The sequence below is a fragment of the Protobothrops mucrosquamatus genome, unplaced genomic scaffold (genome assembly GCF_001527695.2).
Source record: "Protobothrops mucrosquamatus isolate PMUCROS unplaced genomic scaffold, P.Mucros_1.0 scaffold411, whole genome shotgun sequence".
Lineage (NCBI taxonomy): Eukaryota > Metazoa > Chordata > Lepidosauria > Squamata > Viperidae > Protobothrops > Protobothrops mucrosquamatus.
In genome coordinates this window covers 184468-211285 of record NW_015386740.1, presented here as the reverse complement: position 1 = coordinate 211285, position 26818 = coordinate 184468, and the positions used below count along the sequence as shown (strand labels likewise).

The 26818-nt window shown below is 32.1% G+C and overlaps 1 protein-coding gene across 1 annotated transcript in view; it reads right to left on the bottom strand.

Annotated features, from left to right (window-relative positions):
- Positions 1 to 26818, bottom strand: part of LOC107287655 (neurobeachin) — a 129544-nt gene that overhangs the window by 22873 nt on the left and 79853 nt on the right. The window contains exons 20-22 of the mRNA XM_015816182.1: positions 21676 to 21740; positions 15346 to 15454; positions 9313 to 9479 (exon numbers count right to left, since the gene is read on the bottom strand). Coding sequence (XP_015671668.1) covers positions 9313 to 9479; positions 15346 to 15454; positions 21676 to 21740 — 341 coding nt within the window. The remainder of the gene's footprint in view (positions 1 to 9312; positions 9480 to 15345; positions 15455 to 21675; positions 21741 to 26818) is intronic.

Here is a 26818-nt window from a genome sequence, read left to right as displayed (position 1 = left end):
GGATATAAGACAGTACATTTGTGAATTTTGTTATATGGGAGCTAGTTATTTTAGGGGAAAAATAAAAGTTGACTGCAATGAGAATGTGGCACTTAAGAAAAGATGTTAAAAAAAAGAGATAGTACAAAAATGGATGAAAGTGGATTGAACGTAAATATGAATAACCAATATGAAAGAAGTATGTCAAGAGACTAAATGAGGACTAGATCACAAAATAAATATGCAGTATGAAGGAAAAGTAACGGTTAAAAGGGAGGGGAAGACCATGACAGATATGGTTGGATGGAGCTGAAGACAGGAAAAACTTAAATGGATTGAATGAATCAATGTAAGGCCCAGTGAACCAAGGATGGTTTACAAAGATGCAATAGAGGCTACTGGTGAATAGCATTGGTCTAAATAGGTTTAGTTAGATTTGCTTTCTTTTTTCTTTTATCCTCTACCATCAATTTCTTAAGCTTATTCCTTCTTATTACTTCTATGTACTGTGCATTTCTGTATTTTGTTGATCTATAAGGAAACCATGTGGGTAATTATATAAGGACATGTAACAGTAAAGGAAAACCAAGATGGGTATTACTCTTATAGAAAAGTAACATTAAAGAAAACTGGGCATTTGCCTTGACCACATGTAAAACAAAAATAAAGTCTAAACCCATTATACAGTTCTTGTATGGTTGGTCACTAATCTTGATGGGTTAAATGTCTTCCTGAATTGTGGAAGATTTCACTCTACATTTAGAATTTGTGAATAGAACACTTTTCTTTCTTTCTTTCTTTCTTTCTTTCTTTCTTTCTTTCTTTCTTTCTTTCTTTCTTTCTTTCTTTCCCCAAAGAAATTCAAAAGAAAAAAATAATCTTTACTTAATGTTTAAGTAGATAATACAAATATGTCTAAAAAGAAAAATGAGCCCATACCGATATTCTATACATTGATATATAGCATTGCAAATACTGTAATTAATGGCTTATCAGTATCTCAGTAATGGACTCATATTTGTTCAGCAGCAGTATATCATGGACCATGAATAATGACTTTTTAAGTGTAATATTGTTTAAAAACATATCTGGCATAGAGTTTTAGGATAATGGTAAAGAGTTTAGATGAATATTATTTTTACTGATTAGTCTGTGAAAAATATGAAAATGCAGACTGGCTATATATGGGATTAGTAAGAAATGGTGAATATCCCCTTAAGATTGTGCTCAATTCCTGGTGACTTTGTAGACATGTCTATATAATCCTCCTGGCAGAAATACAGTTGAGTCTCCCACTGCCTTTCAGGAGCTTTTAAAAAGCTTTCCGATGTAGTTTAAGGCTTTGACATTCCCCAAATGTTCCCCACTCAAGTATTATCCAAGCCTGACCCTGCTTAGATTTTGAACTCAGCCAAGCTCCACAAAAAGTAATAATAAAATATAGTTGTTTCTACTTTAATTATATTTGGCCAAGCTGGTTTGTGTTTTTTGGATTTACCTTTTTACCACAGTACAAGAGTTTAATTTGCCTTAAATTAATTTTCTACACTTTCTTGATCAGTTGGTTATAATTTTTAAACAGTTGTAACTTGAAGACTTCCTTCCTTCCTTCCTTCCTTCCTTCCTTCCTTCCTTCCTTCCTTCCTTCCTTCCTTCCTTCCTTCCTTCCTTCCCTTCCCTTCCCTTCCCTTCCCTTCCCTTCCAGTGATTTCAGGGCTGCATTTTCTGAGAGCTCAATCTGACATTAGTTCATTGCTTGCTCCCTTCTTGGCCACAGCTGGCCTCTTGCTGTTCACAGCGGAAAACTGAAATCAATGCTTGCCCTAACAAAAGGCAGATGAAAGTCATTCTGATCATATATAGTCATTTCCCGTAATTTTATCAGCCTAGAGTTATTTACATGATCTCTGGAAATGATTGGTTGTTCCTTTAAATGTAATATTAGTTTTTTTAGGTTCTAAAAAACTTGTATAAAGTTCAACAGTGTATGTGCAGCTCAGTAAAAGTTTTCTAATCTATCACTTTGTTTTAAAGCAATATCAACATTCTAACTAAATTACAAGGTTGTGACTTTGTTACAAAGATTTTGCTTCCAGTCATAAGCTAGTATTCTTATCTATTTAATTTTTCCTACTGTATATACAGCTTGAAAGGGGTAACACTTAATATGCTTGTCCTTACAATATATTCATTGACCTCAGCTATTAAACTTTTATTTGAGGAAGCTGTGTTGGTGAACCTATGTTCTTAGCTAGTGGTTTAGATTGACGTTTAATACTCTGAAGGTTGAAGAATAACAATGTATTTGTTGGAAAACAGTACTTCCTATTTTAAATGGTTCTTGCTTTGACTATAGGCATTTATTATCTTCATCAAGAGATTGTTCTAGAATGTAATAATTGAATAATTTAAAATGGGTATAATAGTGGTTTATTGGATTTTGTAGGAGAACAGAATAGATAAAGTGATCTCTTTTACAAATGGATCCACTCCTTGCTAAACACACTATGTTTGTTTCAACTAATTTTGCTTTCTATAGCTCACAATTACATTGAATTGAAATGTTATTGGTATATAGTTTAAAATCAGAAACAGACTTTTATAGCTACCTACTAATTACATAATTCCAGCAAATGTAATATTGAATTTAGATAAGTAAAACATTAAAACTATGAAAAGAAAAAAAAGAATGCATAGATGAATATCCTATCACCACTCCTAAGAAGTTCAGAAAATATCTTACATTTTATTTTACATTGATATGATCTTTAGATTTTCTGTTTTTTGATACCTTATTGTATGCAGTGATTTTGCAATGATCTTATCAAATTCTTTCACAGATTGTCTGGTGATTAATGTGTCTCATATAAAGTATATGTAACAATGTGTTGAAAGAAGAGACAAGCCTACTCCAGCTATTATGAATCTGAGCAAGGGAAGCTTATAAGTTTCCTCTATTCAACACATGGTACCAGCTCAGTAAACCTTTAGGGGAAAAAATAAAATAAAATTGTACACTTGTATGGTGCTAAAAGCATAAATCAAATAATGTACTTTACTTTTTACTTTTTTTTACTGTTTTCTGCTAAAATTAATCATTAATCCTTTTCCCATATTCTTTGCTTTTACAATGTGATAAGGTTATATTATCAAATGCTATGGTGTTGATCTTAAAGTACTGCATAATATAAATATTTTAGCAAGCATGGGTAAGTGCAACAGATTTCAGATTAATGCTCATTGTTTTTAAGTGTCATCATTAGCATTGTTAAACTTGATAAAATATACTACTCTTAAAATAGTTACACCTCTCCTGATATCAAGATCTCCAGAAAAATTACTTTTGTTATCTCTTGTGGCCAATACTACTCAAGATCATCAATTACATTCTTCATATGATTTAATTTATCTTACCAACATTGTTTAAATTATTTGCCTTTCTACTGTAGGTAACATACTTTACCTCTTTGATAGGTTCCACTACGAGTTCAGAAGCAAAATACTATATTATATAACATTAGCAATTAAACAACAGCTTCTGATCAGTCAGCTGATAACAGCAATTATTTTATTTTTATTTTACATGTACATTCAACATTCCTTAGACAGTAAAACTGATATGTAACATGACTTATCCGCACAGACCAAAATATTCCACATGTTTTCTTACATATAAATTGTGTTTAACATTTTAAACTATGAAGGACTTACAACACTGTATAAAACAGTCTAGAGACAATGTAGAAACATGAAAAATATGGCAATTGCGATCAAAGAACTATACAGAAGAATGAATGATTTATGAAAATGGCTGAATTATCTAAATTTAGACTATAAGCAGAAAGGCAAAAGGTCACAGTCCAGTCTATAAATATCATAGTAACAATATATCATCTGTATTATTCAGTCAGCTAAAAACAGAAGAAAGAGCTATAGCTCCAAGCATTAAGAAAAAATTAACACTGAGACTAATTGGTGATAAAATATATGCTTTCTTCGTATGGAGTCTGTGCTGATATATGAACAGACTGATTCACAGCTAGCAACATACTAATTTTTAGAATCAAATTTTTAGAACCATAATTTTAACAAGGCAATAATAGATTTAACTTGATATTTACCTTTAAGAAATACAAGGATTACTTCACAATGCAACATTACTGAAGTTATTGTTGCAAGACAATACTATTTTCATAAAGACTATGGAATCCAAGTGAATCCCATTCTCTGCTATGGCCGCTTACTTGTGTCTTTTTTACTTAACCTAACCTACAGTACCTCAAAGTTTGCTATCATTGAAAAAACCTGAAGGACAGAGCACTATGAATGCTGCTTTCAGCTCTCACAAAACAGATAGGCAGTTGAATGATTATGTCAAGACGTCTAGTAGCAAATTTTTAATTTTTGTGTTTCAAAAGGCTAGACATTTAAATGTAGATCAGGAGTGCAATACAGAAGCTTGTTCTATCAGGGAGAGAAGGCTGTTCAGTTTAGTAAAATATGAGTGAAAGTGATTCAGAAAAGAATAAAAGTAGTTCATCATTTCATTACAAAATAATTATAATGTGCCTCTATGTTACTATTTATAATGACTGTTAATAGATGACACTATTAACCAAGAGAAACTAACTGAAATACTTCCATCTAGATCAATACATGCCACATTTTTCTCCAGCAAGAAATAATTATCCCACTGAAGAATTCTTAATCAATATTCTAAGTTAACTTATGATTTGGAGTAGAGTCAACAAATACTATTCAACTACTTTCAGAAGAGATTTGTATTTCTAACCTAAGATACATAGAGCTATTTGCCTCATTTTTAAAAAAAAACTGGGACAGGAAGTACACTTATGAATTTAACAAATGAAACTCTTGCTTCGTAATTGTAACTGGTAGCTAGAACTGTTAAATATCACAAAAACAAGATGTCTTAATTTATTAAATTAAAGCAATGTTTTCTACCATCTTAAGGTAGAATTTATTTTAAACATTGGGAATCAAATGCAAATATATCTAAAATATTAAGTTCATTTTTGAGAAAATCTGAAAATACTTATATTAAGTCAACAAGTAAATGTAAAATGGGAAATGAAATTTCTTTCTAGAACTTCATTCCTGAAAATATTCCTATTCAAAAGTTTCTTCTCTCTCTCTCTCCCTCTCTCTCTGTAACAAATTTGCTACAGAAGGTAAGCTTAGCCCTATAAACCAATCTAATATATAAGAAAAGGTTAAAGGGCATACAAAAAATCACTACTTCACTGAAAAAAATCTGACATCCAATTTTCAAGCTGATTTATCAGTAGAAAGCTAAAATTGATAGTTGCCACTGGTAGGTAGGTAGCTGTCTGAGAAAGCTGCTACAAAGCCTGTAGTTTTGATTTAGTCATATAGATCAATATAAACCTATACTGTTTCAATTTTAAAAATATTGATTTTCTGATATAACTTCAGGAAAAGAACATACATCATCAGCTTACAGAAAATAATCTTGAAATTTATTTCATAAACTTTCATTCAAAAAGGTTATTAAAAGATATGTGAAATACAGTAAGATGTGTAAGAGAAAGAGTCACTGGTAAAATAGAATATCCTGGCATTTTAAATTGTGAAAAAAATTGCTATGTAGTCAAGATGCTGAGCTTTGAGATTTTATTCTCCCTCCCATCAGTCCCATTCTAATTGAACATGTATATTACCTCAATTGTGAAGCATCCATCTAATATTTCTATTTATTTTTCCCCACTCCATCATTCCATGCTTGAAAATTACTTTATCATATTTGAAGAAAAATAATCATCATTTGCTGAAGAAAAGAAGATGCTGTCATAAAGATGATGAGCACGATATGTTTTCTATAATGCTTTAATGTATGTTTTAAATATATTTTCTAATTAAGCTTTAGTAGCTGATGTTTTTAAAAAAACAATTTGGTTTTTTTTAAAAAGTTATTTTATTTTTTTTAAAAAAATCTATTTTAAATAAGATAAAGCAATAAATAATTCCAAGTGTTGATGCCAGAACTGTTCTTTGTTCTTTGTCTGTAATTGGAGGCCTCTGAACTTGAGAGCCTTTGAATGACACCAATCAGAAATATTAAAATTTAACCTATAAAAGTTATAGTAAAATCACATATTTCATTATAAATTATAGGATTTTCAAGTTAATAATGTCCTAAGAACTATAGTTAATTTCCTGTTCTGTAATTATCATACAAAAATATACATTCATTGTAAAAAAGTGTACATTTGTACATTTTTGTAAGAGAAGAATGCTATCAATAAATAGCAATTTTTAAAAAGACAAAGAGAATCATTGTAAGACAAAGGGAAAGAAATTGACTTCTCCTTTCCTGCCCTATCCATATTTCCTTCATTTCAACAGATCTCCATGTGAAAAGAGACTACGATGTTGCTATGAACATATATTAGATGTGCAGGAGCTTACGTAGACAAAGTTTATCTATAATAAATTGATTTCAGTGGAGTTAGATAGACACACATCCAGAAACATTTTTCATTCACATAAATAGAGTGGAGATAGCAACCACATATGAATACCTAAATTGTAGGGACTGAAAGTTTTCCACACATGTTGCTCTCAGTGAACAGAGATCAGCATACAGATGTGAAACACTTGTCAGACAGACTCAGAATTATTAACATTTCTATTATATGCTGGACCAAGGACATGGATGTCAAATGATGCAAGGGAAGCATGACAGAATTGTTGCTTGATGACTGGGAAGGATAGTTTCATACTACCTCAGCTGCAATGACTCCTCATCCCAATTTATTATTCGCGCAGGCAAGAATCGGGACTCATGAGAGCTTGCTAGTAGAGGAGTATTTTATTCAAGCACTATCACACAGGCAGAAAATGATTCTGATCTTCATATGCCCTACCTTTTATATGCTATTTATTTTTAATAAATTATATAAGAAATGAAATAAGAATGTCTTGTGTGGTTTGGCTCAACACTGATTTTAAAGCATTAAACACATATTGGAGTCAATACTACTTAAAATTATTATTGATAATTATAGCTAACTATTGTGATCCAGATATATTACTATTACATCTGAGTAGCAAATAATGAAATGGAAGCAAATGAAACTCTACATTTAATTCACATATTAATATCTTCAAACAGGAAAAATTGTTGTCCTGAACCTATGTTATCTAAGGCTATAAAGATTCCTCCTATGGCTAAAAGGAATTAAATTTACAGTTACAATAAAAGGCAGTAAAAGTATACAAGATACCTTAGTGTATAAAATCTCATGTATCAAATATACAAACAAATTTAAAAAGCAAGAGGAGAACTTTAAATAGAATGATCACATTAAAATATTTTAAAAATTGAAAAATTATTTCAAGTATACTTAGTTTGGTTTAGTGATTAAGGTATCAGGCTAGAAATCAGGATATCACGATTTCTACTTCCACTTTAGGCATGAAAGCTGGTTAGGTGATGTTGGGCCAGCACGACCCACCTCACAAGGATGTTGTGGTGCAGAAAATAAGAAAGTATTAGATATGCTCACTGCCTGAGTTATTTGCAATAGTTATTAGCAATAGAGGATTTCTGCTTTACAATAAAAAGTATAACTTTGTTTTTCTGCATATTGATGACATTATTATTAATACTGTCATCAAAACTTTTCCACTTTATTAAAGCGCTCCTTTCTTTCACCAGAAATATATGTATGACTAACATGTCTTTTTTTGCTTCTTTGTTTAGAAGAAATAAAATAAAATATCACATCCAGAATATTTCTGAAATATGATAGAAATAAAGGTGATACTCATTAAGAAATATTGAAGTACCATAGCATCTGATTCTGCTGCAACTCTCTGATTATTTGTACAGCATAATAAATAAAGAGCTATAACCCTTTAAGGCAATCAAAATTGGATTTATTTTATCTTTCCCCATAGGTAAAATTTCCTACTGAGACAGTTGTATTTCAGAAAGCTTTCTTTAACACTAAGGGCAGTGATGAAGTTTCACTGTCAGAAATTTTAAGTTTTTGAGGGACTTATTACAAATTCAATATAGGCATATTTTTTTTAAAAGGCGGAGTTGTTTTTTTAAATCAACATGTTCCATTAAACATTTACTCATCTTTTAATTCTTTGCACATATACTTTTATATCCTATTTTTACATAAATATAATTTTATGTGTGACTTCTATTTATTAAATTAATAAAAATAAATACATACAAACAGTATTCCTTAAAACAGCTAAGTATTAAATGACTACAAAACAAAATTCAATCTACTGTTCCTGAAAACTTGTTAAACAAAGCAGACTTTATTTACTTTCCTTAATAGGAAGACTAGATAAGCTTTCCTTTGAAAGTGTTACAAAATTTGGTTGCTATAATTAAGAAGCTATTCCTTACCTATCACCTAGGCAGATTTCCACAAATTTGTGCAAGGCAGTGCAAGCTTAAGAAAATAATGGATTAATAGGATATATGTCAACCAAGTCAACCAATAGTCCATTTTCAAAAAACTCTGACATATTTTCAAAACATACTCAATAATCAATCTAGCTTTGCTTATATAATTATAGATTTGGGCTTCAGGAAGTGGCACCTGAGACAATTATGACTAAGCAAATCCAGCCCTGATTAGTATTTCAAGTGACCACTTGAGAATTCTAAGACTATTGCCTACCCCTGAGAAGCTGAGGGAAAAAAATCCTGGGAAAAACAAGACAATGTAGAGGAATGCTACCAATGACTCCAAATGGATGCAATCACAAGAAGCTGAGCTCAAATCAAGAGTATCTTTATTTACTACCATTATTTTTTCTCATCCATTTCTAGGGAAGTAATATTGACCTAAATTGGCAAAGAAAGTTAATTTAATTTTACTCCAGATTGACATATATCATTATGGTTATGGCTATCATTTTCTAATTATGGTCAATCTATTTTAGACTTTGGGCTCACTAGTTATATTGATACCACTCACACGATATCCAAGTCTGAAGTAAATCCTGCTTCCTTTTGCCAAAATTTACAAAAGAAGCTTATCACATGTTCTCACCTCAGAAAATGAGGAAAGAAATGAGCTCATTGGGTTAGTATAAATACTGAGAAAGAAATAAGATAGCATAAAAAGGAAGAGGAAGCATAGAAACCTAAAGGAGTACTTGACAATTCAGTTGAGTTGTGGGCTATGCTTACAATGTAATAATTGCATGAACAGGAATTGATTCAGGTTATTTGTATCATAAATGCTCACATCCATTCAAAATACCCAATCAGAAGTATATAATTAACAACATGCCTATAATAATTAATTAACAACATACCTATATGAAACAGCTCCCCAAGCACCATGCTTATTAGTAAGAATATTCAGTATTTTCTGCTTCAGCTGATTTGCTGTAACATGATCACGATGCTTGGCTGCACTGATAAGGTGATCACACATCTTCTCCTCTTCTCTTCTATCAGCAGCATATTGGGCACATTGAGACTAAAAAGAGAAATGATGTTTATGATTTCATTAGGCAAGTAAATTAAGGTTGTTTTACTTTCTCTAAACCTTCCTTTTTAAAAAAAAAATCAGTTAAACTATGCATAGTACACAATAAAGTTTGTTTATCCCTAAACTTAAAGATATTTATTTGTGTGTTTGTTTATTTATTTATCAAATTTATATGGCTGCCCAAGACATAGAAATAAGTGTACAACAATCCAATGAAACAGTAATGATGTAAAACAGTCATTATCTAAAACCATTATATAATAATTATTAAAAAGCACTAAGAAGTATAAAACAAAACCACAACAAAGAAACCGAAAGGTGGAGAAATATTAACATTAAGGGTGATACCTCACTAGGTTACCCATCCCATGTACTTCTCACTCCTGCTGGCATAACCAGGTCTTGAGAGACCTTCAAAACCTTAGGAGTGATGAGGCCAACCTCATCACTAGGATAAGATTCCAAATGTGGGTACCATGATAGAAAAGGTGGATTGCCTGGGGCCCACCTTTTGTGACATTCTGACAAGCAAAGTCAATGGGGAAGACAGATTCACTTGACAACCATGTTACTAACTTAACAATTGTAGTGATTCATTTAAGAACTGTGGGAAGAAAGGTCATAAAATGGGGCAAAATACACTTAACAACTGTCTCACTTAGGAACATAAATTTTGGGCTCAATTGTGGTCATAAGTCAAGGACTACCTGTACTTGTTTTTTGGGGGAACTTCTTTGCCTTTCCTATAACTTCTAAATGTTAGCAATATCCATGTCTCTTTTGAATCAAACCTATATATCTATCAGTTCCTGTTCCCAATATTGCAATATTGTTAAAGTCTGGACTTCCCATCTTAAGTATTATGTTACTAACATGTAAAATAAGTGCATTTATTCAGTAGTTTGAACATTCTTTAGTCTTGACCACATATTGGAATTAGAATATAAATAGATCTTGGCCACAGCTGTAATTATTTTTGGTACCTGCTTATCAATCATGTGTAGCAGTTTAACTGCACCATCCTGTTAGACTTTTAAGCAGTTGTGCTAGTATTTCATCAATTACTGCAGCTTTGTGGATAACATTGAAATGAATTAACATTATAATGTATAGAGTTGCAAACAGGGTGAACAAATTGTATTGTAGGTGACAGAAGTAAATCTTGATATAATGTAAAAGATACTTTGCCATTACATTTCAAATCTATAGAAGAATGAATTGTACTCAATAGACATGTGAGAATTTGAGGGGGGAAATGGGGGCATAAAGAAAGAGGTGAGAAAAAACGGGATTATTGTCAGCCTATGACCCTTTTGAGAATGTGTCTCAAAGCATTCCCCATCTGTTTGATATCATTTGGGACTGTATTCATAATAATTTGGAGTTTATTTTATTGCCTAATATGAAAAGGCATAAAAACTGCATGTATGCACAATGTAAAATCATTGCACATTTCTCCATTAGGATAGGCATATATTTTAGTTAAATGTATTTTAAGATCATAGACATTAAGGGGTTAATTAATTTTTCAATTTACCTATTTGTAGAAAGAAACACCAATTAGTACAATAGTACTGTTCAGTAATGAGGATAATATTTCATCAGCTTATTGGACAGTTAAATCAAATTTTCATTTTTCATTCTGAGCAATTATAGAAGTTAACAGAATGAATGGATATTAACTGTGAAATAGGCTTTTTAGAAAAAAATGGACTAATGATGAAATAAAGTTTTCTTATCCTTCTTATATTAAAGAAGTTTTGAAATATGGGAGGGGGAACAGGATATTCTAATGATGACAATGGGCAAGCAGCTCTGAATCTATGCTATTTTATTCTATTTTATCTTTCAACTTGCTATTTTAATTTTTTTATATTGACATTTCTTTATATTTATGTTTATATTTCTAATTACAACTGTTGCAGCATCCCTGCAATCATGTGGTCAAAATTCTGCAGATCAAAATTCTATACTGTGGCTGGGCTTTTGTGTTGCAAAGGAAAAAAAAATAGCCAAAAGCAGGTTTAGAGCCATGGTGCCCAAAAAAGACCATTTGTTCCATGCTTCTGAATCGGGCTGGAGCTGGACTGGTGGCACAATAGGGCTTTTTGGTGCCCCATAGTTCTCTGGGGCTGCTTTTGCAGTTGCAGCTTCCCTGGGCATAGCAAACAGTCCCAGAGTCTCATGATTCTGGGGTTCCTTACTGCCTTATAAGGCAGCAAAAAGGGCAGCAAAAAGGGCAGAGATAAGGGGAGATAGGCAGGTGGGGGGAGTTGGAGACAGTTCTCTTTCCTTACTGAGGCTTTTGCTGGGATGGACCAAGAATGGTTTGGATTGGGAGGGTAGTCGCTTAACAACTCATGATTCTCAATTAACAACAGCTTAGTGATAGAAATTCCCATTCCAGTTGTGGCCTTTGAAATGGGATCTACAGGCAGAAATGAAAAGTTTACAGCTTGTAGAACTTTCTTCTTCCCTGATAGAGGATAACCTCCCTCCCAAGAAGGCTGCTGTTTGTTCAGCAGCTGCATTGCTTGTGCAACAAGCAGATAACATGATATTAATAAACACAATTTATAATTCAATCTTTTCACTTTACTAAAAGAGCACAGCATACCACAGCAGCACCCAATCTATATTAAGGTTTATGAACAACTGCTTTCCAGCAGCCAGCTAGGACCGTTCATTTCCTTTACTCCTCTTGAAAGGGTCCAATCTAAATTCCTAAGGACTATATTCTAGGTAGCCCTTGTGTTCCAAATGTAGTTTTCAAGAGGGAGATGTTCATGTCCTGCCTTGGCCAGGAAAGTCAACTGATTGACCTTGAGCCACTCTCTCTCTCTCTCAAGCCAACCCACCTTACAGGTTGTTGTGGGGAAAATAGGAGAAGGAAAGTGTATTGGATGTTTGCCATCTTGAGATATTTGTAAAAATAATAATAAAGGCAGGATATATATAGGATATATAGAGCCATGGTGGCGCAGTGATTAGAATGCAATACTACAGGCTAATTCTGTCGACTGCCAGCAGTTCAATCCTGACCGTGTCAAGGTTAGTCAGCCTTCCATCCTTTGGAGGTTGGTAAAATGAGGACCCAGATTGTTGGGGAAAATATGCTGACTCTGTAAACCACTTAGAAAAGGCTGTAATGCACTATGAAGTGGTATATAAGTCTAAGTGCTATTGCTATATAGTTATACCATATAAACTTGTTTTCAAATTCTGAAGAGCACTAGCTTTAGCATGGTTTAATGCTTTCCCACAGCAGTTTTGGGAGGTCAACATAAAAGAGTCCATTATCAACTGAGACTGTGTGCCTGTGGAGAAGAGGCTGTGGAAACTACAGCTCATGTTCTACTATATAGGACTCTCTATAAGGACTCAAGGATGTGCCTTATAATTTCTAATCTGGTAAAACACCCAGACAAATCTGATCTTTTTATCCTATTGTTATCAGATAAGTATGATTCAATCATCTTGAACATAGTTAAATTTTGCCAGTAAAATTATTTAGACTTCTACAATCCATTCACGAACCTACCAATTTTAACATTTTATCTTGCTTTCTTTTTAATACAGGCATATCAAACTCGCAACGTCATGTGACGTTGCACGATGTATTGAGACTTTTTCCGCATTGCTGGCAATGGGGTGGGCGCGGCTTCGGTGTGACCCATCCAGCCCATGGGCCGGCAGTTTGACATGCCTGTTTTAATGTGTTTTTGTTTGCAATACTGATCAGTGACCATAATAAAGATATTCATGCATTCTTTTAATTAAACTTCTGTAACTTTAGACAAGAATTCATAAATTGTTAATAAACTCACTTACACTTTTCCATGTGTATCAAGATATTTAAGAATTCTGCTTTCAACAGACATTTTTCTGTGGAGCAGTTTTTTGTTTTGTTTTTTTGAGGTCAAGGGATTGTGATGAGTGATTCAAAAGATTTGGTATTCATATAAAATTATATTTTTAATTTTATAAAAAGCTATTTTTATTTGTTATACAATAGTAATATTTTTAAAAGTTAAGGACTTAGATTTTTAAAGAAATCCATGTCTCAGAAATGTCTTTGTTTGCTTACTAGAAAATTGGCTTAAGATTTCCCCTTAAGGGAATTTGGTTAATATTCTAAATTGTGTTTGCTAACTGAAGCTGGAATCTAATTGAATATTCTCATTTTGTCTACGTTTCTGACAGATCTTATTCTGCAATAAATTCTTCAAAGGGCAGATAACTCAATCTTCTACTGTCATCTTAAGTTTACTGAGAATGCTGTGATAAATATCAAATGTTATTTACCACTGAAGCTGTATGAAACTTCAGTGTGACATACACTTAATTGCAAATGTGATCTTTAAAATTTAAAGTCAAAATATTTAGAATATGTTTGGTAAGATTCTATGTTTGGAAGGCTCTCTCTCTCTCTCTCTCTCTCTCTCTCTCTCTCTCTCTCTCTCTCTCTCTCTCTCTCTCTCTTTCTCTCTCTCTCTCTCTCTCTCTCTCTCTGTACATAAATAATATATACATATACATACATGAATAAAATGTAAGTCAAAGATCTGTTTTTAATTTGTGCCAAAAAAATAAAAGTAGCAAGATTGTCTGTCGTATTAAAGGATTGCCCATGAAGTCTAATTGTTACTGTTCAGTTATTGATAGCATTGTAGCCAAATACTATTCTTGCTATGCCCTTGCTGAATATACTGTTCCTTGTTGTTAATGTCCTAAGCAGTAAACAGGAATACTGGAAGTGTCCAATATCCATTTCAGTTTGCTAGTGTCTAAGATATCAATGTGTACTCAATTCATTTCACCTTTTACTATGTTGAACTTTCTCAAGTTTATGCTTATATTTCAGGTTCCCACTGTAATTCTATCATTGCAGCTTTGGGTTTCTTTTCCTGCATGGAAACCTCAGCAACTAGACATCTGGAAGACTTTAAACTAGCCACATCATAAACACCATTATATTCCAAAAGGACCTCAGCTTTTTTCAGTAGTAAGCTAGTCTATTAATGTGGCTTTCTTGGTAAAATATAGGAGCAGTTTGCCACTGCTTTTTCGCACATGGTATAAAATGATCTATTTTCTGTATGTTCCACCTCTAATATTCTCCTATAAAACTGGTGTCCAATTTAGATGTGTACTTGCCTGAAGCAGGCAGCTAGGATGATCTTCATACCTTGTAGGACTCTGCTGAGAGTATGTAAGTATGTATGTACACACACACACACACCTCCCACACACAATCACAATCACACACGCACACTGCTGAGTGTATGTATTCTCAGTATATACTCCTGGAATTCTCTGCTCATCCTTCCCAATAAAAAAATTATATTCCCGCCTTAGCCATGAAAAACTAGCTGAGTGACTTTGGGCCAGTCACTTTCTCACAGCCCAAGTTATCTCCCAGAGTTGTTGTTGTGGGGAGAATAGGAGAAGGAAGGTATGTTGGATATGTTCACTGCTTTGAGTTAATTGTAAAAATAATAAAGATAGGATACAAATAAATAAATAAAATATCCTTTACCACCATCAAAATAACACAGCAGAAATTTCAGACAATCCTAAGAATAAATTTTACATTTAAACTGTAATGGAATTGGTAATCCACATCAGCAATACCAGAACAATACTGTTACTTTTAAAAATGTGAATAAAGAAAATTCTAAATATAATACTATTTATTTCTATAGAGTTTAAATGAATATGTGTTATTTCTATTAAAAATGAATATAAATTTTGAGTGACAATAATCTAAGTTTTCCTTTCAAAATATATTTCTCAGATGGTGGCAAGTTAGGTGAAAACAGAAATTCAGGGTTTTAACAACTGCGAGGCTTACCTCAAATTCTGCATGTTTGTGTACATCTTCAGCTCTTTGTCTGTTCAAAATAAACTCTGCCTCATTTGCAACTCTTACAATGTGATCCTTCATTGCATGACACAATAATCTAGAGGAAAAAGTGAATTGATCTCAGACATGATACAATTTTATTAAAGAATGATAGACATTGCATTAATCACCAATCCATTTGCATACATTAAGAGAAAAATAATGTATTATTTGCTTGGTCAAAACAACTAAAGTTGCTCTGAAGCAATTTTTATCCATATCCTAATGGCCTAATAAGTTTAAAAGGTTGGGCTTTTTTGCAATTTTTAACTCAAGAAAGCAACCAATGTACCCTGGGCTTGTAAAATAGCACGCAGCAGTGAAAATGGCCCATTAGTGTATTGCTTGACCCTGATTAAGATCTCTCCCCTCCCCAATTTTACTTTTTAGGATAATATCGATAAAAAGAATATGAAAAGCAAAGCTTCTGCATGAAAATAAACTGCATTATCAGCAATGTATTTGGGTTCTACTGAGATCCAAGCAAGATTTTTAGATGTTGGCTGGCTAAAATCCAGTACTTTTCTAAGTGGCTACATCAGTCATGATAACCATTATGTGAGAGTCCCCAAAAGACACTCTCAAAGTTCTAAACATTCCCAATAACCCAAAAGACCACTGCTTTACTTTCCTAACTTAAATCTAGGCTCATTAGAGACAAGTTGAGCTGTAAAAACTTTGTGAAAAGTCCACATACATAAAAAGCGTAATCTAATCAACGAATGATTATTCTTTATTTTTTTAAACAAACTATTACTTAGTTGACATATACGAGTTAATATTATAGTATGTCTGATCTAACTGAATACAATAAACATGTTATCACAGGTTTCAGCAGATTTTAAACAATAACTCTTTTAGAGGTCTTATTTTTATATTGCTCCTTCAAATGCAAATAGTTTTGGAAATTCTTCTTTGTAGATTAAAAAAATGTTCTCTTCTTGGCGGTTTCTTCTTCATAAGGTATACTGACTATTACAATGAATCATATCAGCTCTTAATGGCTTGTTTCTGACTTCTCAGTAAGGCAAATCACTCAGTGCATGTTTTCTTCATCAAGAAAGGATCTCAGATATGTTACAACCAAATTAGTCTTGACACATGAATTGTAAGGTGTCTTCCAGAAATCTTTACAATAAAATACCTAGTTTTTAATGAATTTGATGATGTGGAAGAATACTTATATCTGAATCATTTAATACAGTTTTGCAGACAGATTGAACCGATGATTTATTATTTATTTTCTTTAAAAAGAGGTGGCCGAAATCTCACTGAACATTTAAGAGATGGAGTGCCAAAGTGGGTGCACTTATTATATCACTTAAATATCATATATGTGACCAATTGGGGTCTTCTTTTTTTAAAAAAATGTAACCTAGATAAGATTCACTTTATTTTCGCTAACTATGGAACTTCTACGTTTCAGTTTATGCAGTCATTTTCATGTCATGCGTTTCTAACTAAAAAAAACACAAAAAATAAAACAAAAACAGGATCCTAGGTTTTCTGTAATTTTAATTGGAGAGGGATTAAAAAATCACAAATAGAATTTCAAAGGTTGTATGTGACCTCAGGGATAGATTTCCCCTCATTACTTTATAATGACATTTCAATCTGAGTGGCAGAAGGAAGGCAATGAACTTCTGTAGACAGATTCTATACAAGTATAAAGTATACTTGATAGTCATCCATATGTCTAATACAGTCCATATAGTCCAATTAACTACTTATTATACAGATATATATGCCATCCAACTCACAATGATTCTGAGCAGCTAAAGTGATCAAATGTGAAAAAGACCTTCACAGAATTACTATGAATTTCAAACCCAGCCCCACAAAGAAATTTAGTACCAGGAACCTAGTTTCCTTCCTTAATCAAGCTGTTTGAGGTTGTCTTCAGATGGAAAAAATAAAAAATAAAAGAATTGATTCTAAGTGTGAGGCTTGCAGTTTAAAAAGTAATTTCTCACTAAACATATGAATGTTCTTTCTGGAAAGGGAAGGAATGGATGCTTTTAAATCTTAATTGAATTTGTGCAGTTTTCTGAATACCTGAGGTGTAATAAGCATGTCTTTAAGAATAACTTTATTCTTAGTCATGTGCTAATTCAGTCAAATAATGTATTTCTCAGGTCCTAGGTTAATCAAGCCAAGCTAGTTTTGAATATTTATATTTTTGATTTTCCACATATCATCATTCTTTTATTATGTATTTTTGTTCTAGTGGGATAAAGCCAATTAAGTCATGATCTAGACTTTGTTTTCTTTTTTGTGACTTTTAGACGCATGTAACTACAATCTGCCAAGGCCCGCAAATGCACATTCACCCGTCTACTGTTTGGGTAATCTTATAAACTTAACCAAGCAGAATGAAGTGAAGAAAGAAACTGCTGTTCTTCCTATCAAACTTTCCAAACAAACCTGTAGATATTATATATTTAGATATTGAAGTCCCAAATCACTGTATTTATAGTAGTGTTGGTAGTTTCAGAAAGATAAAATTCCTGTAAACCAGACAGAATAGTTTTCTTGATGTTTCCCAGACAGAGCCAAAGTGCTAAATTTCCCAGTTATTTTCAAAATGATAAGCTTCTGTGTATTTTGTGGTGTTGCAGTCATCCATTTGAGATATATATTTTTATTATATTGTAACTTAAATTGAATTTATTTGTGCTCTCCAACTACTTTCTAGATTAGCCCAACTGGGTATTTAGGAAAGGCAATCTTTTGATCTCTCTCTTAGGTCTGAAGGGAGGATTTCTGCCATGAAACTGGAGCTTTACCATTCTTACATCTTTTTATGTCTCCTTTTTACTTAGCATCTATTCTTTATTTTATATTTTGAATTGGATTACTCATTTGCCCATCTAAAATAATTAGATTTGTTGTATTTATTCCACAAAGAAATTATCTAAATTTGTTCTGCATTTTACCTGTGTTAACTGGTATTTAATTGGAAAATACCATTGTACGTATGATTCAATTCACCCAAACATATTTTTGGCAGCATTTAAAGATTATTCTATAAATTAGGATGTTTAAAGCCTGGTAACCAGATAATGCTGACAGAATTTCTACTTTAATACGCAGCAACAATTTTGACTATACATACTTGCAATTCTTTCCATGGACATTATAGCTCAGACAATTTCATCAGGTATGAATATTTTTCTATTTTGTTTTTTGTCTTCTACAGATGCCAGGTGATTGCTACTGTTGTTTCTGCTTCATTTTTTTAGCTACTACCTCAAAAAGAAATGTTTTGCTTGAACTCAGAGCATAGGGAAAGGTACTACTTTTTGCTGATGAGAAAACACAGAGCAATTCCAATCCTGTAGAGTGAAAGAAATTGCCTATGTTGTTTCAATTTCAAATAAAGCACTGCAGAGCCAGAAAAAGGCCAGTTTAATATGGAAGGATAAAAAAAGATAAATGCCAAGAATACAGATACCACACATCAGCGATTCCCCTTTCAGTCAAAGAGTACTCTCTCCTTTGCAAGATGGAACAGGCAGGTCTTCAGAGCTTTCCTGAATTTATCCTGCTCAACAAATTACACATTACCTACTTGGCCTCTCACTCACTTCCCAGGTGTTCCTCCAGTTCTTATCAGGGACAGAGATATCCCCAAAAACCAAAACCCTGAAATCTAGCCCTGGCTTTCATTTAGGCTCTCGCTCTCCCCAGAGTCTAAACCTGGTGACATCCCAGAACTCTGAGTAAGGATCACTGAATTTTAAGAAACTTCCATTCGTATAGGATTGCATTGTAAGTAGTCCTTTACATTCTAACCATCCATACTGATTAGCATTACTTATCCGTTCATAAAAGCCTTAAGTTGTGAAACTACACATCTTGCTCATACTCTCACACAGAAAGATTTGGATATGTGTTTTGGGTCGATGTGACTTCTGGTGACTACCAAGACAAATTCTTACAGTTTTCTTGGCAAGGCTTTTTCAGAACTGGTTTGCCATTGCCCCTTTCCTAAGGCGGGGACTTGAATACCCAATTTCTAGCCTGATGCCTTAATCATTGAACCAAACTGGCTCTCACGATACATGGCAGTACCATTTTGAAACTGAAGATAGAGAGCAATTTTAAAATGGTATTGAGATTTGCATTAAAGAAATTGCATTATGCATGCTGAACTTTGGAGACAAGTAAAATAGTTGTTTTTTAGGCTAGCCATAGAAGTGATTTCATATTTAATTGTAAGTTTTAACCATCTATTTATTTCTGGCATTCTTTGTAATGACTTTTAATTTAATTGTATTCATATTTACTTATTTATTCAAAAAGATTTGTATAGCTGCCCACCTTTCATTAATTTTATTAAACACGCTGCTGAAAGTTGTGTTTTAATCTGGGTATTGTGTTTAATAATTTTTTTTTTCAAGAATCATCATGAATTATGGAACTTCTTTCAGTATTTTAAAAACAAAAATGTAGTTCTCTAGTTCTCAAATTCTTTTTCACTGTTCTTCAATCCACAATTTAAAATTCAATCATAATTGTATAGTAATTATAAACAATTTTACAATCCATTAAGCTTGTTTTGTTTTAATTATAAAGCTCCTTTGTTAGATTCCTATAAATGATCTGCTTTATAATTTCAGGCTGTTCAAGGGAGCACTTTAATTCAAGTACACATTCATCAACTGTTTATGTCCTGTTAATTGTTGACAACAGCACAATTGCATTCTCTAGCTATGATTGATGAATAGCATTCAAACTTCACCTATTAAGAAGCATAATATTCATAATAATTTGCTTTTTGCAGAGTAAAATAAAATTTAGGATAGAAGGAAGCATGCATTTTAACAATGTACTGTACATAAGCAAATGAGGTATGTATCTATATCTAGATATCTATAGAGATGTATAGATATAGATGATATACGCAGTAGTTATTGATATAAATATAGAGAGATATAAATATAAATATAGAGTGTATGTAGAAAAGTCAGCAAAAGAAAGAATATTATTGCTGTAATTATTGCTTGATCAGAAGAACACTATTAGCATTTTAAAGAAGGAATACAAAACTGAGATTTGTTCAGTGCACATAAAATTGTAGTCAATTTTCTAACATATATTCTATAGTCAGAAAAACATCTGTATAACAAATGTTAGAAACCTTTACATTTTAGGAACAAGAAAAACAGATTTCTTTTTTAATTAATGTACATTCTGCTCTGATGTCCAAATATTCCTAATCATATTAACCTCAGTTGTGGCTGCTGATTTCTACCACAAATATTACTACTTAAAACATATAGATATTAGCACAGGAAACCTGTATTACATCTTCACTCAAAAATCAAATTAAAAAATTTGCACAAAAAGATTATTCATATTTCCTCACAATTAAAATAAAATAAATGCATATCTCTTTCTGAGTGAATCGTGCAGGAATATTACTAAATATACTATCAGAAAGACTACTGTTATAAATTAACATATTTCTAGCATATTGTTTCATGAATTGGAATCTTATCATTTTATAATTGCAAATACTATTTTAACAGTTACAGAAAATAGACAGCAGAGGTTTTTAGAAATTCTCAAAACAGCTGCTACCATTTGTTTCACTTCTACATATGATGCAAATAATATATTAGTGGAACAAATAAACAAAAATGCTGTAGATGATTACTAATATTTAAATAATTCTTATTAAGCTTAAAAAGGATAATTTTACTTTTTCCTTAATAATAGCAGCAACACTAAACTTATTATGTTGAGAGTATAATTGTCACAGTCTTATAAACAAAACTATCAGAACTAAACTGCATTCAGAATGTTAACTCTTTCCATAATACCACAGCACACATAAAATTTCAATCTGATATTAAAGTACCTGAAAATAGCATTGGGAATTATGATAAAAATAGCACTTCCTCCTTACTGCATAAAAACACTATGAACAGAATGCTCCAAAGCAGATGGAGTGACAGATGGATTAGAGATTGGGTTACTCAGATTCTGTCTGGAAAAAAAATGCTGTGTTGCCCTTGTAAGATGATGTGCAATTCTCAGATAAATCTTATAACTATTGCATAGGTATTCTAAAAAAATAAACATAAGAGTTCATCGTTTCTACATTTCACGTATAAACGAGTTGAGTATTTTTATGCCAAACATCTCTACTGTAAACCTGTCTAATTAAAATATTTCATTCTCTGGTATTTGTGTAGCAGATGGTGAAGACATTATTGTCTAATGGAATTAAATGCAAAATGACTACTGGTTCAAAGATTTTAAATTAATTACCTTCCTTCATTGATGAGCTCAATAAAAGCAAGTCCAGCATTCTTCTGAATAGAATTTTGCCATTCCTAAAGGAGAGGAGGAAAAAAACCCCACATTTTAGAAAGTGGCAATTCTTCTGAAAATGTAACTATTTTTATTAATTTAAAATATTCAGAACTTTGATTTACATTATTTTTTTCTAGCCACTATAGTTTATTGAAATGTAATACAGTAATGTGCATTGTTCAAGGGCATCAGATATTTAAATCCAAAATAATAGACCCACTTGTGAAATTTTCTTTTGATTATCAATACAAAACTTTGCTGCTGAATTTTCAAATAATAACATTTTAAACCATACATTTTATAAATATTTTAGAAAACAAATACATTCTTTATATGTTTTAATAGTTCAGTTTTGCATGAAATTCTAAAAATGATAAAATTACACTCTATTCAGTTTCCATAACCAGGCTTGACAGTAGATGGTGATCCTTTAAAAATTTAATCTCTTCGTCAGAACTTGATTAGGCTTGGTAGAAGACTGTCAAATAAGACTTATTTAGATTATAGACTTTAATGCTGACAAAGGCAGGGCTTATATGTACAACTATGATCCAATATTTAAACTCTAAGCTTTGTCTTCCTGCCATCTTGATTTGATGAATATTTTGCTGGCTTCTTGCTGGTTTTGCAAAGCAGAGGAGAAATATCTAAGTATATGTTCTCTTTAAGAAACATATTTTTCTCCTTGACTGTTTTCCTTTCTTACAAAAGTTTACAAGAAAACAATAACATATAGGGTAATTTAAATTATGGTTTAGTGCTATGAATCATTCTCTAGTGCGGTCAGTAGAGGTTTGCAAGCTAGTCATGTCATTTGATCCCAACAAAGAGATGCCATATAGTTGGTACAAATAAGCCAACTAATCATACTTAAATTTAATCTAAATTTAAGCTGAGGATTCAGATAAAACCTAAATTGTGTTTAATTTAAAAATGGAATTGGAATGTTCTGATTTTCTTATAACCCCTGAGAGAAATGCATTAGAGTGGAACACATAAGTCAGCTTGGTTTATTTATAAACCAGTTCATAGAATTGTAGATATTGACGACATCCTAAATCCTTCTAAATAGCAAGGATATGACAATAATTGCTCTTCACCTAGCTCTTTTTTAATGAAGAGGTTAAAAACTCTTAAGATAATTGGTATTTCCAGTCTTCTGAAGGTTTAATATAATATATAATATTATATTATTATAATATAATAATAAGCCATAATATGGGTTTTTCTAACCATATTTTAATTAAAAGTATTTCAATAGATTTTGGGCATATTATGAACAACATTAGATCAATGTGATAATCTCAAATTCCTAAGGCAGAACATACAAAAGAGGATGTATTTCTTGCTGTTGAATTTAAAAACAAACAAACAAAAAAGAATCTCAGGCTGTCTCAACACCAACTCCAAGACTATTTCTGTTTGCAGAGATGGAATGATTACTATACGATGGGCTAGAGAATATACCATTGGATTAAGAGGTAGTATTTGATTCCATGTTTTTAACTAATCTGCTAACCTCTAATGACATTCCCAAAATATTTAAAATATGTCATTTACAACTGTTTTCTTTTCCCCACATCATCACTTAAAACACAGTAAGGAACAAGATACTAATAGATCAGGAGCCAGTTCCATCATTGCAATTCCTCCTGACAGATAGGTTTATGTGAGTCCTGGCCTCATGAATAGCAGCTCCTTATCTGGGTTATTAGCACACTAAATACGTCAAAATAATTTCATGGTCATAAATATAGTCCAAGGTTAGAACCAAAAGCAAGTTCACTGACAGTGTCCAAAGAGCAAGTAAATAGGGAAGTCCAAATGCAAGTCACACTCAAATGTCACAAGAATTACAAATCCCACTTATATGGAACCAGCTAGCCAAGAGTTGAGAGGAATCAAGAAAATAATAGACTAGAAGTCTGGGGAAAAAAAGAAGATATATTTTCAACAGTTCATCCTTGATCTGCTATAGCCAGATTGTCTTAAGGTACTTTTTCCAAGGATTTTCTTGGGTTGTTTTTTTTTGTCCTTTGAAAATGTTTTGCTTCTCCGGGAACCTTTTCCTATTTCTCTCTCCCTTGTCCTAAACACTTATTGATATGCCATAATCTTGATGGATCATGCACAATGTTCCTGGCCAATGATAAAGCTACCACTTTTTGGGCCACCACTTTTTGGGCCTCAAATCCTATATAATGTTACATAAGTCCTTTTAAATTCCTTCTGTGTTTTAATTTTTATATTTGTCATGTAGTTATTGAAAGTTTTCCTTATTTAGATTATTACACTAATTTTAAATATTATATTATATTTCTCTTTTTAATGTAAGATACTTTGAATTCGGAAAATAAAAAATAAATAAATAATCTGTGTCTCCCTGTTTTACCCCCATTTAATGGTATTCTTGAGGTCTAGATATGGGAGACTTCTTGTCTGGATAGGGATGATGGAATCTGTTGCAAATTCAGCATAGCTGCTGGGATCTGTAAGTATTACATACAGCTCTTAAGATGCCCACCATGGTTATTGGTTTCATCTCCGGACAGTTCTTGAAATACCATGATGAAAAAAAATGGGGGGGAGTTGAATTATTCAGCATGCAATTCGTTAAACTCTGTATTTGGTTCAAATGTCAACTAATAGTTGCATTGCTTAAAATACTACAAATGATGCCTCAGTTTCGGACAAATCAATAGCCATCTGCCAATTTCACAATTAACTCATGTTTGTAAGACTGTTATATACCATGCCTCACAATAATCTAATCCGGATGCATGAAGCATAATGATTAGGTCATCCCTTATCAGAGAAAAATCACAGCTAGCATAACAATACAAGCTATCATAAAGCATTCTCTTCTTCTATCTCTTCCATCATATTGGGGTATTAAGGAGTAACGCTATAAACAAGAAGTCAAGCTTCAACTCTGAAGCTCTCTTGAATATAGATGCCATGAGAAAATGACTTATGTTAGTTGTGTACCTTTATAACTATGTGGAACGACTTTATACATCTGTTATTAGTTTGGGGACAGGAATTATTTATTTTTAATTTAATTATGATAACCTTGAATATTTTTTAAAAAGTATATTCAACCAGCAACTGTCTCAAATTAATTCAATATATTATTGAGTCAATATATCAATATATTAAAGTTACTATCCAAACAGATTATTATGTGTATTTCTTTCAAGTATTACCCCCAGCTTTAGAATAAGGGTTAAAAAATATAATATAGTGGAGTTTTTTTACATTCATTTCTTATGAATCTCATACTAATTCCTATCTATTAATATTTTGATTAGAAATCAAACTTCATAAATCCCCAAGTAACATTTCAAGAGTGATCTTATATTAAAAATATATATGAAAGTAAACTTATTCTAACATTGGAACTGTAATTTTTTCCCTTTAGTGTTGTTTCTTTACTAAAAAGTTTCACTGAATATAAATGTTATGTTACCACAGCAAGAAAGTGCCTTTTTGTTAATCAGAACAACAGGTATAAAATGTTGTAAATGTATTTTAGCATCTCCAAACAGAATCACTCTACACTTTAAGCCCGATACATCCTTTACTTTTGTCACTAATGGATCTAATAGAGGAAAAATGTTTTATTTTAATGTTTTTATTTTCAATGGAAAGATGAAGACCCATTTGAAATAGCATGATTATATTTGAATATATCACTACTCTTAACAGGAAAATTTTACAACAATCTGGAAATACTTAGAATCTATTGTGGTTCTTAAAGCAAAGAAGAAAAGAAATATTAATGAATATCAAATATGCTTTTAAAAAGGAAAACCAAACATTAGAGGAAATGTCCTGGTTTATTTGAGGAATTTGCTACAAAACAGTATCACAGCTGTGACATATAAAACTAGACTATAGCAAACAAAGACTAGTTAATAAAGGACAGATCTTGTCCAAATCACCATCTTAATCTCACCCACCCCTGAAAATTAACCCAATTCAAGTGTATTAAATATATTGTTATTTATTATAAATTTTCTAAGGACACTGCAGACCAAATCAATCTAAGTAGAACCTCAGCCTCATATTTGGGAAATGCAGAGTGTTAATACACATGAAAGAAAGCTATTGTAAAAGGACAATAGTAATCAAAATATAAAAAGAAAAGTAGTTTCTCAGTGTCGAATAATGCAGTATCCCTACAGGAGTTCCTGTAAAGCTTAAAGCAAATTTTTCACAAAGACATAATTCCTCTGGGGACAGTCTTGATTGCATATCCTTCAGAGTCTAAAAACCTGCCCATATGAACTGAATTATCCATGACATGTACCTTCAGACGTTTGTAATGTGATATTTCATGTAAATTTAGACCATACCTTAGACATGAGCCGCTGGCAATGTTAAGTTTACTCAGGAGCTCAGATAAGTAAAAAAATTGACATCCTTGCTAATCTGTAGTCGTTAACATGGAATTTCCAAATAAAGAGCATAAAAGCATCTAATTTGCTGTAGCAAATGAAAAGAAAACAAACTTTGCATTTCCCTTTCCTTTTCAGCGTCTACTATTACCCTACTTTATATAAATAAACCTCTTCAAAAGCCTTCTCAATCATCTATCTTTTTGAAGATACATTTATCTTCAAAACAGACTGCTAACACAGATTGCAAAGTGCAGTTAATTTTGAAAAAAAATATCAAAATATCAAACATTGTATTGCCAGTATTATGAGGTTTGGGGTGAGGGGAGAATAACACCATGAACTGTAGGCATTATGTTTCTCTACCAAAGAAAGGCTTTTTTTCTTACACAGGAAATTTCCATCAATGGAAACAGAGGTGATATTTTGCTTATCTTCTTTTATCCCCACAATACTTATGCTTCCAAACGTCCCAAGATGCTTGGAGGAACTTTAGCTTTTATTATTATTATTATTATAATTTAATTTATATACCGCCCTTCTCCCGCAGGACTCAGGGCGGTGCACAGCGTATTAAAAACAGTACAAATACAAAACATAAAAAATACAAACCCCTGTAAAACCAGATTAAAAAACCGAATATTAGAAGCTGTGTTTCTATTTAAAATTATTTTTAAAATCACCCTAAATAAAATCCT